This window comes from Papio anubis, chromosome 7 (genome assembly GCF_008728515.1).
Source record: "Papio anubis isolate 15944 chromosome 7, Panubis1.0, whole genome shotgun sequence".
NCBI lineage: Eukaryota > Metazoa > Chordata > Mammalia > Primates > Cercopithecidae > Papio > Papio anubis.
The window spans coordinates 85,675,646-85,691,848 of NC_044982.1; the positions used below are offsets into that span (position 1 = coordinate 85,675,646).

Consider the following 16,203-nt stretch of genomic DNA (forward strand, 5'->3'; position numbering starts at 1 on the left):
CAGCATCTGGTACATAATAAATATGAAGCAAAAGTTGAATGACTTTACAGACAATAGGCAATTTCTATAGAAGCTGGAGGGAGCGGAGACTCTGAATGAATCCTCGGGGAGAAAGACCACAGAACTCTTTTATCCTAGAAAAAAGCTCCAGACATTTTCCTGTCTGGACCTGCGGGACCCACAGGAGAGAAATTGTAAGTAAAGAATCTAATGCTTGCTGAGAACAAAGACTGTTGGGGTGTGCTAGAGAACAATAGGGTTGGCCGGGGATGGTGGCTCACACCTGTAATCCTAGCACTTTGGGAGGCCGAGGAGGGGCAGATCACTTGAGGCCAGGAGTTCAAGACCAACCTGGCCATGATGGCAAAACCCTGTCTCTACTAAAAATACAAAAATTATCCAGGTGTGGTGACACGTGCCTGCAGTCCCAACTGCTCAGGAGGCTGAGGTAGGAAAATCACTTGAACTCAGGAAGTGGGGGTTGCAGTGAGCCAAGATCATGCCACTGCATTCCAGCCTGGGCAACAGAGTGAGGCTCCATCTCAACAACAACAACAACAAAAGATAACAATAGAGCTGACAGAGAACCAATGGTTTTAAGATCAGTTCTTATGTTTTGCATGGCTAAAGGTGTAAGAATTAAAGAAAGAAGAAAGAAACATGAAAGGTGGCTTGCCAGTCAAGACAGGTTTATTTTACAGAAAACAAACCTGAGAGGAGCTTCTGGTCAAGTTAGGTCAGAGGCACACTCTCTTACAGACTAAGAGTTTTTAAGAATTCGGGGTGGGAGAGTTTATCAGAGGATTGGACTGCTTCTGTGTCTCTGTTGTGCTTATCTGGGAGGGATAGTTTTGTGTCTGTTCCCATACATCTTTCTGTAGCTGCACGCATACTCCCAAGTGTGCTTTTAGCTTCCCTATCTTAGTGCACCTGAAGGGAAAGAAAGGTGCTTATTAAGGCCCACCGTTTTACTGGGGCCCATTATATGAGGGTGAAGTTTGGCAGTTACCCAAAAGAATTTCCCTTCACCTCCCTCTGTTCCCAAACCGTCTTATCTGTGTTTTACTGTCTGCTCTCCCTGGCTGCTTGTAGTTAGAAGAGAAATGATTTCTTTGAAATGCATGAGGCTAGAAAGGGAGCTGGAACTTAAAGTGGCAGTGTTTGTCCAAGATGATGGTGCTCCTGCTCTGTCAAAAGGGAACAAGGATTCTCCTGATACCTGAGGCATTTTTAAACAAGCCTATAATTGACTTGATTTTTCTAACTGGTGGCGGTCCTCAGAACTGCAAGGACTTGAATTGAAGAATAAGAATCAAAGCATAAGAACATAATTTGTTATTTTATTAACAGTTACAGTCAGAAATTCATAATTTAGCTCTGACAAATGTCTGACGGGGTTTCACCATGTTGGCCAGGCTGGTCTGGAACTCCTGGCCTCAAGTGATCCACCCGCCTCGGTCTCCCAAAGAGCTGGGATTACGGGTGTGAGCCACTGCATCCTGCCAAAAAGGGTAATTTTATATAATTTCATTAGGTATACTGATAGTCTAGATTCCTGTGATTCATTGCATAGTTGGACAGTTAAAGCACAAAGTGATAATCTTCCAAGGGTAATGGCAAGCCAAGCCTAGATTCTGGTGTCCTAACTTATAGCCAGGGGCTTTCTCTGCCACATAATTTTTAAGTTAAGTGCTAGAAACTCTTAAATTCTTTGCACTATTATATCATTTGCTCCTTACTGTATTTCACAACTGAGGAGCACCGAGAGGGTAAGTAACCTTGCCAAGGTTACTCAGCCAGTAAGTGGAGATGCAGGAATTTAAAACTACGTAGTCTGACTCCAGTTCTGATCCCGGTTGAATGGTGATCGTAGTCTTCACAAAATCGTTTTTCAGATATTTTGTCCAATTCAGATGCTCAGTGATATTGTTATTACAATAATGAGGTGTCTTATTTAAGATCTGAGAACAGGAGATGTGAAGATTGAGGAGATGGAGGCCCCTGGCATTTTCATACCTAAGTTTTGTTACCCTTTAGAGAAAATCTTCTCCAGTGCTAAAATCAATCAGATGATGACCTGAAGTGCTTCAGATCTTAACAGGACCTGCAATTGGAAAAACTGGGGATATGTGTCCCACACCATGATAAAGTAAATTTCAGGATTGTAAGCAGAGGACCTGTTCTTACCAGGACCATGTTTTTGTTGTTGCACAGGTGGAAAAGATAATGACTCCTGATGGGAACCAGAGTAGTGATGCAACAGAGTTCGTCCTGGCAGGGTTCCCACATCTCAACAACGCAAAAGTGGAATTATTTTCTGTCTTCCTTCTTGTCTATCTCCTGATTCTGACAGGCAATGTGTTGATTGTGGGGGTGGTAAGGGCTGATACTCGGCTACAGACCCCCATGTACTTCTTTCTGGGTAACCTGTCCTGCCTAGAGATTCTGCTCACTTCCGTCATCATTCCAAAGATGCTGAGCGATTTCCTCTCAAGGCAACACACTATTTCCTTTGCTGCGTGTATCACCCAATTCTATTTCTACTTCTTTCTCGGGGCCTCTGAGTTCTTACTGTTGGCTGTCATGTCTGTGGATCGCTACCTAGCCATCTGTCATCCTCTGCGCTACCCCTTGCTCATGAGTGGGGCTGTGTGCATTCGTGTGGCCTTGGCCTGCTGGGTGGGGGGACTCGTCCCTGTGCTTGGCCCCACAGTGGCTGTGGCCTTGCTTCCTTTCTGTAAGCAGGGTGCTGTGGTGCAGCACTTCTTCTGTGACAGTGGCCCACTGTTACGCCTGGCATGCACCAACACCAAGAAGCTGGAGGAGACTGACTTTGTCCTGGCCTCCCTTGTCATTGTATCTTCCTTGCTGATTACTGCTGTGTCCTACGGCCTCATTGTCCTGGCTGTCCTGAGTATCCCCTCTGCTTCAGGCCGTCAGAAGGCCTTCTCTACCTGTACCTCCCACTTGATAGTGGTGACCCTCTTCTACGGAAGTGCCATTTTTCTCTATGTGAGGCCATCGCAGAGTGGTTCGGTGGACACTAACTGGGCAGTGACAGTAATAACGACATTTGTGACACCACTGCTGAATCCATTCATCTATGCCTTACGTAATGAGCAAGTCAAGGAATCTTTGAAGGACATGTTTAGGAAGGTAGTGGCAGACTTTTTAATGAATCTTTTACTTGATAACTGTCTCAATGAGAAAGCAGTAAGGTGAGAGTGAAGAGACTGGTAACTAGTCTTTTTTTTTTTTTTTTTAGAGAGAGAAAGTCTCACTCTGTCGCCCAGACTGGAGTGCAGTGGCACGATCTTGGCTCACTGCAACCTCCACCTCCTGGGTTCAAGCAATTCTCCTGCCTCAGCCTCCTGAGTAGCTGGGATTACGGGTGCCCACCACCACACCTCGCTAATTTTTGTATTTTTAGTAGAGACAGAGTTTCGCTCGATGGCCAGGCTAGTCTGAAACTCCTGGCCTCAAGTGATCCACCCACCTCAGCCTCCCAAAGTGCTGGGATTACAGGTGTGAGCCACCATGCCTGGTCTTGTTGGCATTTTTAAAAATCATATTTTGAAATCCAGACATTCTCATTATCATGCTCCTTTCCATCATCATTATGGACATCACCAAAAGACTGAATTCTGGAACTACTAATGAATTCCCAGGTCATCAATTCACACTTCTCTTTCAGGCAAAATTTCTTGATCCTAGATCATACCTAATAATAATAATGCTTGTTATTATTATTATTATTATTGATATATCATGATCAATATCATCAACACTTCCTAAGACCTTCCAACCTGTGAGTCTTAACCTAAGAGTCCATGATCATGTAGGGAATCTAAGGATGGGTTTCAGAAAATGTATATGCCTGATAGGTATCTAAATTTTATGTGCTTGAATATATATGCATTTGTCTGAGAAGAGGAATCATAGCTTTAATTCAACATTTAAATCCATGTGTGCACTCTCTTCAAAAGCTAGAAACTGATTGAGAGTCTAAGTAGAGCCTTCCAACTGTTTATGCAAATCAAGAATTTTAAGAAAAACTTCCTTACAGATATAAAATGAAGTAAAAATAGATTATCTGTATATTTTTGTGTATACTTTTTAGAAAAATTTACATTTACTACTAGAGGAAACAGAGGTGAAGCAAATTTAATAAAGGGACTTAATTACTTCTCTGTGGTAATTCCAGGTGCCTTTGGAAAAGCAGATCAATGAGGGGTTTCTTGACTATAGCATTTACTGTATTCTTCTGGTGTGCACTTTATTACAGTGATAAAGACATCTCCACTCGTTTTCTCATTGGATTATGTTTCATTCATTTGTTCATCTTTTTACATTCTTGTATCTGTTGTGTTAAATCTTCTTTTGTTTTTAGTAAAATCAAGATTAGAAAAAGGAGCTTTCATATTAAAGAGTTAAGAATGCCACATAGGCTGGACGCGGTGGCTCACGCCTGTAATCCTAGCACTTTGGAAGGCCAAGACGGGTGGATCATCTGAGATCAGGAGTTCGTAGACCAGTCTGGCCAACATGGCGAAACCCTGCCTCTACAAAAATGCAAAAATTAGCTGGACGTGGTAGCGGGCACCTGTAATCGCAGCTACCGAAAAGGGCAATTTTATATAATCTTATTATATAAGGAGGGAGGAGAATCACTGAACCCAGGGGACGGAGGTTGCAGTGAGCCAAGGTCGTGCCACATCACTGCAGCCTGGGCGAAAGAGCAAAACTCCATCTAAAAAAAAAAAAAAAAGAAGAAGAATACCAAATATTATTGTATCTACCAAGAACTAAACTTTGTAGTAAATTTTATCTGCTTTATTGGACATTTGAAAAGGGAATGGGGATTCCTATTCATGGTGCCTTTGGAAATCTTAGAAACAAATATTTATTTATTCATTTCTTCATTCAGCAAAGGTCTGTGAAGAATCTTTGTTGAACACTGTGATATACGAATATATGCTAAGATGAACAAGAATAATTTGTAACCTCAAGCAGTCTGAGGGGAGAACTAAGGGACAGATAACAATTTAAGGAATGTGGATGATAAGGAGGTTTACAAAAGCTGCAAAACTGGCAAACTGAGTATTAGCATCAAAAGAGTTAGCCACAAGTGTCAGTGGGCATAGAAAATAGAAATGTTTTTATCTGGTTCTATTCGTAACGCATGCAAACACAGTAGATAATTTTATTCCAAAATATTTCTGAGTATTAAAGAAATGGAAAGAATGATTGATTCAGAGGGTGAAAATAACTCTTCTGGAGTGATCTAGAAGCGTTGCCCAGAGAGGAGATGAAACAGTGCCTTAAAAATTACCTAGTTTCATGAAACGTAAAAATCTGAAGTCCATTCCAGCCACTGGGCAAGGAAAGGAATTCATGTAACAATTTATAGCATTTCTTGAAGTAATTGCCCCATATTACGGCAATAAAGCATGTTAAACCATCCATTTTCAACATGTGTTTCATTGTGAAAAATAACTTTGGGCTCAATTTAATTCAATAAAATTTGTTAAATACTGTGTTCTAGGAAGTAAGTTGGTATGTTAGAGGTACAAATATTGGCCTCTGCCATCAAGGAATGCATAGACTTTTGGGGTAGACATAATACATGTGAAAATATAAATATATAATTTTTTTTCTGTTTTTGAGACGGAGTCTTGCTCTTTTGCCCAGGCTGGAAACCAATGGCATGATCTCAGCTCACTTCAACCTCTGCCTCTGGGATTCAAGTGACTCTCCTGCCTCAGCCTCCTGAGTAGCTGGGATTACAGGCACCCCCTACCAAGCCCGGGTAATTTTTGTATTTTTTAGTAGAAATGGGGTTTCCCCATGTTGGTCAGGCTGGTCTCGAACTCCTGACCTCAGGTGATCCACCCGCCTCGGCCTCTCAAAGTGCTGGGATTACAGGCATGAGCCACCGCCTGTGGCTCATAAATACATAAATATATGCATACACACGCATCTATCTGTCTGTCAATCAATCAATCGATCTATCCATCTACACATATGGGACTGTGGGCTAAAATGTAAAATATAGTAAGACTTCTTTTTTCTTTCTTTCTTTTTGTTTTTTTGAGACAGAGCTTTGCTCTTTGCTCTTGTCACCCAGGCTGGCGTGCAATGGCGCGATCTTGGCTCACTGCAACCTCCGCTTCCTGAGTTCAAGCGATTCTCCGGCCTCAGCCTCCGGAGTATCTGGGATTACAGGCGCCCACCACCATGCCCAGCTAATTTTTGTACTTTTAGTAGAGGCAGGGTTTCACCATGTTGGCCGGACTGGTCTCGAATTCCTGACTTCAGGTGATCGGCCCGCCTCGATCTCCCAAAGTGCTAGGATTACAGGAGGGAAACACTGCGCCCGGGGCCAAGACCATTTAAAATTTAAAAGTGACTCTAAGAAGATGTAATTATACTAACAAGGCATAAGATAATTGAACATGATTATGAAGAGAAATATCACAATAAAAACTATACCAGGAAGCAAAATTTTAAAAAGTATGAATACTTTGTAGTGTATCTGAGAAAGTAAATTTGGATCCATTTTTGAGAAGATAAATGTGACTATAAATTTATATAATGAACTAATTATTATACTGTGGACATAGGGGAAAAAGATTACTAAAAAAGTAAATGTTAGCCGGTGACGGTGGCTCACACCTGTAATCTCAGCACTTTGGGAGGCCAAGGCAGGCAGATCACAAGGTCAGGAGTTTGAGACCAGCCTGGCCAACATAGTGAAACCCCGTCTCTACTAAAAATAAAAATATTAGCTGGGCATGATGGTGAGTGCCTGTAGTCCCAGCTACCTGGGAGGCTGAGGCAGGACAGTCTCTTGAACTCAGGAGGCAGAGGTTGTGGTAAGCTGAGATTCCTCCACTGTACTCCAACCTGGGCAACAGACCCAGACTCTGTCTCAAAACAAACAAACAAACAAACAAAAATACAAAAATTAGCTGGGCATGGTGGTGCGTGCCTGTAGTCCCAGCTACTCAGGAGGCTGATACAGGAGAATCGCTTGAACCTGGGAGGCTGAGGTTACAGCGAGCCAAGATTGTGCCACTGCACTCAAGTTGAGCAACAGAGCAAGACTCCGTCTCAAAAAAAAAAGTGTTTTACTTTGCCAAGATTAAGATGGATCTGGCGAAATGAGCCCTTCTCCTGATATAAAAAATGTATTGGTTTAATAGTACATTGACTAATCAGATTGGTAATCACAGGGTTTCTCGAATTTCTTTCTTTTTTTTTTTTTTCAGAGATGGAGTTTCCCTCTTGTTGCCCAGGCTGGAGGGCAATGGCATGATCTCAGCTCATCGCAACCTCCACCTCCTGGGTTCAAGCGATTCTCCTGCCTCAACCTCCCGAGTAGCTGGGATTACAGGCATGTGCCACCACACCCGGCTAATTTTGTATTTTTAGCAGAGTCGGCGGGGGGGTTCTCCATGTTGGTCAGGCTAGTCTTGAACTCCCGGCCTCAGGTGATCCGCTTGCCTCACCCTCCCACAGTGCTGGGATTACAAGCGTGAGCCACCGCACCCGGCTTCAATTTTCTATAAAAGTACCATGACAAGCGCCTTTATTCAAACTATTATATGAAATAAATTTGCCTGAAATTTGGTATGATGGTATGTGTGGATTGAGTGCGCATGTGAGTGTGTGCTTGCATATAACAGTGATACAAACTTGTGTGTCCATTAAAGTTTGTGATTAAATAAAAGAATAAATAAAAATCTGTTTATTGATGTTTTTTTCTAAGCTTTCCTTTCTAAGATCTTACCTTCATTGACATGAAATTTGTATTTTGTTTTTAAATATACAGTTAAGACAGAACATACTTAGTTTAGAAGAAGTAGAAAATGCTTCTGTTTGCATTATTTCACATATAAAACTCTTAATAAGGCCAGGTGCAGTGGCTCATGCCCACAATCCCAGCACGTTGGGAAGCCAACAAGGGGGATTGCTTGAGCCTGGGAGTTCCAGGCTGCAGTGAGCCATGATCGCATTACTGTACTCCAGTCTGGGCTACAGGGTGAGACCTTGTCTCAAAAATTAAATATATAAATAAAACTCTTAATGACATCATCGATTATGACAATGATGCTTAACTCAGCAAGCTTATTTTACTCTTTATACTTAGCAGAGTTTGGCACGACTGATCTTGTCCTCTTGCTTGAAATAGTGTGTTCTATTTATTAGAACACACTGTTTTTGTTATTTATTTATTTTATTTCAATTGTTTTAGGGGAACAGGTGGTTTTTGGTTATGTGAAGTTCTTTAGTGGTGATTTCTGAGATTTTGGTGCACCCATCACCCGAGCAGTGTATACTGTAGGCAATATGGATTATTATTATTATTATTTTTTTTTTTTATTGAGATGGAGTCTCACTCTGTCACTCAGGCTACAGTGCAGTGGCCGGATCTCAGCTCACTGCAAGTTCCACCTCCCGGGTTCACGCCATTCTCTTGCCTCAGCCTCCCAGGCAGCTGGGACTACAGGCGCCCACCACCTCGCCCGCCTAGTTTTTTGCATTTTTTAGTAGGGAGGAGGTTTCACCGTGTTAGCCAGGATGGTCTGGATCTCCTGACCTTGTGATCCACCCGTCTTGGCCTCCCAAAGTGCTGGGATTACAGGCTTGAGCCACTGCGCCCGGCCGTAGTTGGTTTTTTTCTGGGTTCTCTATTCTGTTACATTGGTCTACATGTTTTGTTTTGTTTTACCAGTACTACGCTGTTTTGGTAACTATAGCCTTGCAGTATAGTTTGAAGACAGGTAATGTGATGCCTCCAGATTTGTTCTTTACACTTAGCTTTGCTTGGGGGCTATGCAGGCTTTTTCTTTGGATTCATGTGAATTTTAGGATTGTTTTTTCTAGTTTTGAGAAGAATGACGACGGTATTTTGATGGGAATTGTATTGAATCCGTAGATTGCTTTTGGCAGTATGGTCATTTTCACAATATTGATTCTATCCATCCATGAGCATGGGATGTGTTTTCATTTGTTTTTGTCATCTATGATTTTTTTCAGCAGTATTTTGCAATTTTCCTTGTAGAGATCTTTCACCTCCTTGGTTAAGCATATTGCTATTTTATTTTTTATTTTTGAAGCTGTTGTAAAAGGGATTGAGTTCTTGATTTGATTCTCAGCTTGGTCGTTGTTGGTATATAGCAGTGCTACTGACTGTACGTTGATATTGTATCCTGCAACTGTAGTGAATTCATTGATCACATCCAGGAGCTTTTTGGATGGGTCGTTAGGGTTTTCTAGGTATTCGATCATATCATCAGCAAACAGTGACAGTTTGACTTCCTCTTTTCCAATTTGGATGCCCTTTATTTTTTTCTCTTGTCTGATTGCTCTGGCTAGGACTTCCAGTACTACGTTGAATAGAAATGGTGAAAGTGGGCATCCTTGCCTTGTTCCAGGAGGAATGCTTTCAACTTCTCCCTGTTGGCTGTTGGTTTGTCATAGATGGCTTTTGTTACCTTGAGACATGTCCCTTCTATGCTGATTTTACTGATGGTTTTGATCATAAAGGGATGCTGGATTTCGTTAAATGCTTTTTTCTGCATCTATTGAGATCATCATATTATGTTTATTTTTAATTCTGTTTATGTGATGTATCACAGACACTATATCCAATTTCCTGTTGGGCATATCCACTGGCAGTTGTTCAGCAAAGACAAACTCCCAGGCTAGACATCTCACCTCTCCCACCCACCAGACAACCTGGAAGTCAGGGCATGTTGGCAGATTCTTCCTTTTCTCCTCCCTTCCTGTAATCATCCATCTGAAAACCCCTTATTTTCTTCTGGACACATAACTCTTCCAAGGGAAACCTCAGAAAGGACAAATATAATTGGGCTAGACAGAAATCCTGTTAAAATTTTCTCTTTTCTCTTTTTTTTTTTTTTTTGAGACAGAGTTTTGCTCTTGTTGCCCAGGCTGGAGCGCAATAGCACAATCTTGGCTCACTGCAATCTCTGCCTCCTGGGTGCAAACAATTCTCCTACCTCAGCGTCCCGAGTAACTGGGGTTACAGGCGCGCGCCACCATGTCTGATTATTTTGTATTTTTAGTAGAGATGGAGTTTCACCATGTTGGTCAGGCTGGTCTCCTGACCTCAGGTGATCCACCCACCTCGGCCTCCCAAAGTGCTGGGATTACAGGCATGAGCCACCGCGCTCGGCCTAAAGATTCCTTTCTAAACAAGCTACTTAGAAAGACAAGCAACTTTGAGGCTCTCATCATCCCAGCAGTTCATTGCGAGGACAACTTCTTCACTCCAGAATCGAACCACACTCAAGGATTATAGGTAGACACCCAACAGTAGAACCTGTTGATTGTTCAGGTGAGCTGTCAAAGAGCACTAAAGGGACTGGTGGATTCTTTCCAGAAGTGACAAAAACGACTATTCCTATGTTATACTGTGTTTTCGAAAATAACACCTGGAAATAATTCAATTGCGCTTCCTTGAACAAAATGAATGTCTGTGTCCTCTAAGCCCTCAAGTTCCCAGGGCTGCGACTTTGCATTCGAACGATGCAACAGCGCTTGCAACTGTGAGATAGGAAGTCTCACTAGAACAACCAAGAGTGCAACAGCGCGCTGTGGAGCAGCGCCAAGGCCAGGGCAAGGGCCAGACTCCATCCCGCGGCTGGATCACCGCGCAGTCAGGGACTCAGAAAGCCGGCGCTATCGGGACATTGTGACCCTAACACGCCTTCAGGTAGCAATCTTCTCCGTACGAAGTGACCTAGTGAGAAGTGCACTAGTTTGTTCCACACAAAATACTGGGTAAGAACTGCCCGAACACTCTCCTGCTGACAAAAGATCCTGTCAGAGCTGGTCTGGGAGCCTCGATCTGTGGTGAAGACCTTGGCGCTTCGTAGCACCTTCCTTGTATTTGATTCTTTCAGCAAAAGCCACCAGTTTGTTCAACAATCTCATCACCCGCAGGTCGAGCCTTCAAGCTAGGTGACCTAGCCGTGGCGGCGATTGCATTGTTAATTACTGGCCTTAAAGAGAGAAAGATGAAACAGAAAGGGGCTCGTCCGGGATTTGAACCCGGGACCTCTCGCACCCAAAGCGAGAATCATACCACTAGACCAACGAGCCAGAATTGGAATGACGGTTTTCTCTAAGAGTGTTCATTTATTTTAGTTGTTGTTGTAGCACAACACTTGAACAGCTTTGATTCCTTTCGAGGCCAGTGATTTTCTCCAGACCCCAAGAAAGCCAACGTGCGAGTTCGGAAGGATCCGAGCCGCAGCTTTCCGAAGGTAGAAACGTTCATTTCAGGATCCGGGCCGAGCTGTGTCGGTCAATGGACAGGAAGGGTCCGAGTACTCAAAGGGACTGAACCATTTAAGGTGGCCGGTGGTTGGAGGACCCAGGAAAAACAAGAACGACCGATTTCACTCGCCGAAAGATAAAGGTCACCGCGGGACTTCCAGGGGAAAATGTCGAACCAACATTACCAAAGATGTTGAGCTCTAAAAGCCACTACCTCAGACCTCTCGCCTACAGCACCCAGCACTCCACGTGGGTGCTTTGGCCTTTCGCTTTCAGCTTTAGTTGATTACCTCTGGATTATAGGTTTAGATTTAAGGTGTCTTTCAAGGGCGCCCAAGAGGTGCCGTCGGGGAAAAGTTGCTCTCTGCCCACACTCTCTTCTGTAGAAGCCCACTTCTCTACCACTCAAAAGGTGGTGGGAGGGTGGTGGGGGGAGGATTGTCTTCACTCGGCAGCCTTTTCTACTTGGGAACCGAAGCTCCCAGGCTCTTGCTCTAACCTCCCCAGGGCGCAGCAGTGTCTGCCTTGATTACATGGCTTGCCCTGCGCGGAGCTCGCTCCTGGCCAGTGGGAGCTGTCTAGTGAATGACTGAGCCTCCTGGTCAGGCTGACACCAAAGGAGATAAAAGAAGAGAAACTCTTCCTCCCCAACCTTCCCATGCGACGAAGCCCCTTTTATTCTTTCTAGACTTCAAGTTGGCGCTTAGAAAAGCCCGGAGGCCCAAAGAGAAGGAGCTGCCGCCCGGACTCCGAAATGCTAGGAAGAGGAGCGTTAAAAGGCCAAGGAAAGGGCTGGACCCCTTCTAGCCACCTCTGCTTCAGGTAACTTAGAGGAATCTGTGACCGAGCCTGACTCCGCTGAAAGTCTGGGGGAGATCTGGAAGCCTTCGCGCCCTCACTGTGTCTACCCCCAAACTGAAGGTCCGAGGGGTACGTCCTGTGCTTGAAGACAGCCGCCTCCCATTTCAAAACAACCCCAATCTCAGACTAAGAGAGTTGGATTAAGAATCCAAGTGGGTTGGGAGAATGTCTCTGATCACTCTTGCATTCTCCTCTATAATGAAACGCACCCTGACCCTGATATTGTTCGACAGTTGGGACTTGTCAAGCCTGATGCTGGGGAGCATGTAATGTGGAGCATGCGTTAAGATAGCAATATATATTAATGCTCGTGTCTTTTATGGTTTGTTTGTTCGTTTTTGATGAGCAAGCAAACTGAAAACTCATCTCTTTTAAAGAACGTAAGTCATTTGCCTAGCGAAACATATACTTTTAATTTTAGTAATAAAAATAGGGCCACTTTTAAAAGATAATAATTCAGCTATCTCCAAAGAAGCAAAAATCCAGAATTTAAAAGTTGGAATGAATAATCATTACTTTTTATTAAATAATTTTGTTACTCCCCATTTTACTCTTACAGTGACTTGCATTCCAGTCCGGGCCTGGTCAAGAAAATGTTTTTTCCTTGTATGTAAGAGTCACGTCCTTCAAAAATTCCTTTTAATGTATTTCTTATTTAGACGTAAATACTAGTTACCTAGTATTTTATCTGCATAATAGATTGATTGTTAAATAAACGCTGTTCGTTGCGGCTCCATAGCTCAGGGGTTAGAGCACTGGTCTTGTAAACCAGGGGTCGTGAGTTCAAATCTCGCTGGGGCCTTAGCGATAGGGTTGTTTTTGTTTTTGTTTTTTTTCCCCTTCACTCCTGCAAAAGAGCAGGAGCTTTTTAGCCTTTTCAATGCTGAAACAGACTAGTGAAGAAAGGAAGCACTTGATGATCTTTCCGTGAAAGCCAGATCCTGGATTTGAGACGAAGAAGTACGGCGTCGGGTTCCTATGAAGGATACCGGGAAAACAGGTGTTTGTACCCTGCAGTAAGCGAGGAAGAAACTAGATTGCTCACGTCTCTGGGAGAAAAGTGCTAGACTTGGTTTGTGTTTGTGAGGAAGAGATCTAACGTAATCTGCTGATAGCCATGATCCCCGGAGTCCTGCGCACTTCTCAACTTGCAGATTGCTTGGTGGTCCGTTCCTGCCATCCTGGGGCGAAAACTGGCTCGCAGATTATTCTGAAGGCAGCCTAGTTCCAAAGCTACGGAGATTCACCCCAAGCCGGTGGCTTCAGCTCTGTTTCCATTCTCACTACCTCCTACTCAGATCTCACTTCCTACTGCCTCAAGGCTGCTCCCGGGACTCAGTTCTATAGATCTGGCTCTCTGGAAACTTCTTGAACTCTAATCTGAGCCCAAATACAAAGAAGTCAGGAGTCTCACCAGCAGCTACTCAATGCACAAATATCTACACTAACATCTCTCATGGACAATTTTCCATAGCTCAGCTGGTAGAGCGGAGGACTGTAGGAGTTTATAACTACAGCCATCCTTAAGGTCGCCGGTTCCATTCTGCCCGTGTTTTCGTGTTTCAGTCTACTCAGCCAACAGAAGGTTTCATTAATGTATCCTAACCCAAAGACTGTGAAGCACTAATTGGGTTTCTATTTTCAGGCAACTAAAGAACATTTTGCTGACCATGAACCTTAATTTTATGCGTCCTCTGTGATTCTGCAGTAGATGTGATTCTGTTTACTCACGAGGTGTAAATTAATGATGTTCTTTTTAGATTTGAATCAATCTCCTAATCTGTAAGACTAGTTAATATTGAGTGGATAATGGGTAACATCCCTAAACCTCACCCCCAAACCCTACACTTTTTCATTACGGTGAATAATTCACACTAGACAATTCAGGGTTTAAGGAGAAATACTTTAGAAAGACCTGCCCCTCAAAAGGATCTAAACAAACGATACCGAGAATAAGCAAAAGGTCAAGTATGCATATGGAAAATCTTCCTTCCCTAATAAGAAATCAAATTGGAAACTATTTATTAATATCTAATACTGATAAGAACATTCTTGCAGAATGTCATGGCTTTCTGGAGGACAATTGGGCATTATAAATCAAGAACTCTAAAAAGACATTGTATTTAATCAAGTATTCTATTTCTACTTTTAGAAATTTATTATTCAAGAATGAAAAAGGATATATGCCAAAATCTGTTTATCTGTGGGTGACTGATATTCTTTATAATTTTATGTATTTTTCAAAATGTGCCACTTGTATACATTACATAAAAAAAGTTTTTTACTTTATAAAATAAAGTTTAAAAATACCCAGTGCCATTATGGTAGACAATTTTTGCAGTTTCTTACAAAACCAAATACATGTTTCTCATACAATCAGCAATCACACTCTTAGGCACTTATCCAAATGAGTTGAACATATGTCCACACAGTACCCTTCACAGCTTTATGTATAATTAGCAGCTTTATGTATAATTGCCAAAACTTGGAAGCAACAAAGATATCCTTTAACAGGTGAATAGATAAACTGTGCTATATCCACACAATGGAATATCAATCAGCCCTTAGAAGATACATGTTATCAAGAAATAAAAAGACATGGAAGTAAATTTAAAGGCATATTACTAAGTAAAAGAAGCCAATCTGAAATGCCCGTATACTGTATGATTTCAACTATATGACATTCTGGAAAAGGCAAAACAATGTAGACAGTAAAAGCATCGGCAGTTTCCAGGAGTTAGGTGAGAGGGATGAATGTGTGGAGCACAGAAGATTTTTAGGGCAGTGAAACTACTCTGTATGGTGTTATAATAGTGTATATATGTCATGATTATGATGCATTTGTTCAAGCTCATAGAATGTACAGCACCAATAGTGAATCTTGATTTAAACTACAGACTTTGTTTAATGATGGTGTATCAATGTTAGTTGTAACCAATGTACCATACTGGTGCAGGATGTCCTTGATAAGGGAGGCTGTGGGGACAGAGGGCAGAATGTAAGAACTCTCCGTACTTTCCACCCAGTTTTGCTGTAAACTTAAAACTGCTCTTGGATGTAAAATCTATTAATTTTTTTAAAACTTGGTGACTTACGTTTAATTCACAGTTTAGTTGAAGTAACAAAATAGGTAACGCTGTGTTGATTTATTGATACTGCCATAAAGGTTTACGAAACGATATAGGACCACATTTAAGACAATGAAAAGGAGGGAACAGAATGGTGAGGAGGAACTAACTGAAGAGAGCTTCCTGAAGTTGAATTTTGAGCTAGAATTTGACAGAAATATTGATGCAAGCTTAAATGAGTTAGGGAGCTTTCCGATATGTGTGTGTGGAGACAGATGTGTTGGGGGAAATGCCAGTAAGAGTGCCAGAGAGGAGTAGGGGTAAGGGATGTGGCAGGGGTGGTAGAGTAGAGCTGGAGGAGAGGCTGGTACTATCAAGAGGAACAAGAGGAGGGGACAGCAGGAAGGATAGGGGTTCAGAATCATTTTGGTGGTGCAGAGGTGATGGAGGCAGAAAAAAGGCAGGAATGGTGAGTGGCATGAATGAGGGGAGATAGAAACAAGTCAGCATCCTTCCATCAACAGGAGAGGGAATTACCTGAAACTAAGGGACAGTGAAAAGAGTAAAACAATATAAGCAAAAACATTCTGAGGTGGTGCTCTTGAGAGTCTGGGGAATGCTAGTGTCCTTGGTGGAGGGAGAGAATGCTGGAATGTGGAAAATGCTGGCCTGGCGGGGAGGAGGAGTGGGAGAAGGAATGGAGGAAGTTTCAGTGCGCTTCGTTTCAATGGAAATGATGGCCTCTATGGAGCTGAAAACATCCAGCTGATAGATCAGGTTTCTGGGAGTCACTAGAAGGAGATGAACAGAAAAACAAAAATTAACCCAGTCTCAAGATAATGCACAGAATTACTTTTCAGGAAGAAGGGAAAACAAACTGTCAGCTTGAAATAATCAAAAGGGTAAGACTCTAATTTAAAGAGAGTTTACTCAAGCCAAAACTGTGAGGATGGGCCACCTGGAA

At 42.6% G+C, this 16,203-nt stretch overlaps 1 protein-coding gene and 2 non-coding genes across 3 annotated transcripts; 2 read left to right on the forward strand and 1 right to left on the reverse strand.

The window, feature by feature from the left end:
- Positions 1-494: 494 nt before the first annotated feature.
- On the forward strand, positions 495-3,242 carry LOC101004344 (olfactory receptor 6S1). The gene has a single exon (XM_021940302.2). The coding sequence runs from the start codon at positions 2,227-2,229 to the stop codon at positions 3,220-3,222; it is 996 nt and encodes a 331-aa protein (XP_021795994.1). The 5' UTR covers positions 495-2,226; the 3' UTR covers positions 3,223-3,242.
- A 7,819-nt stretch (positions 3,243-11,061) lies between these two features.
- Positions 11,062-11,133, reverse strand: TRNAP-UGG. The gene has a single exon. It is a non-coding gene; the product is annotated as a tRNA-Pro (tRNA).
- Positions 11,134-12,900: 1,767 nt separating this feature from the next.
- TRNAT-UGU lies at positions 12,901-12,973 on the forward strand. The gene has a single exon. It is a non-coding gene; the product is annotated as a tRNA-Thr (tRNA).
- The last annotated feature ends 3,230 nt before the right edge of the window (positions 12,974-16,203 follow it).

Coding starts and splice junctions, on each gene's coding strand:
- LOC101004344 (XM_021940302.2), top strand. CDS start 2,227: ATGACTCCTGATGGGAACCAGAGTAGTGATGCAACAGAGTTCGTCCTG.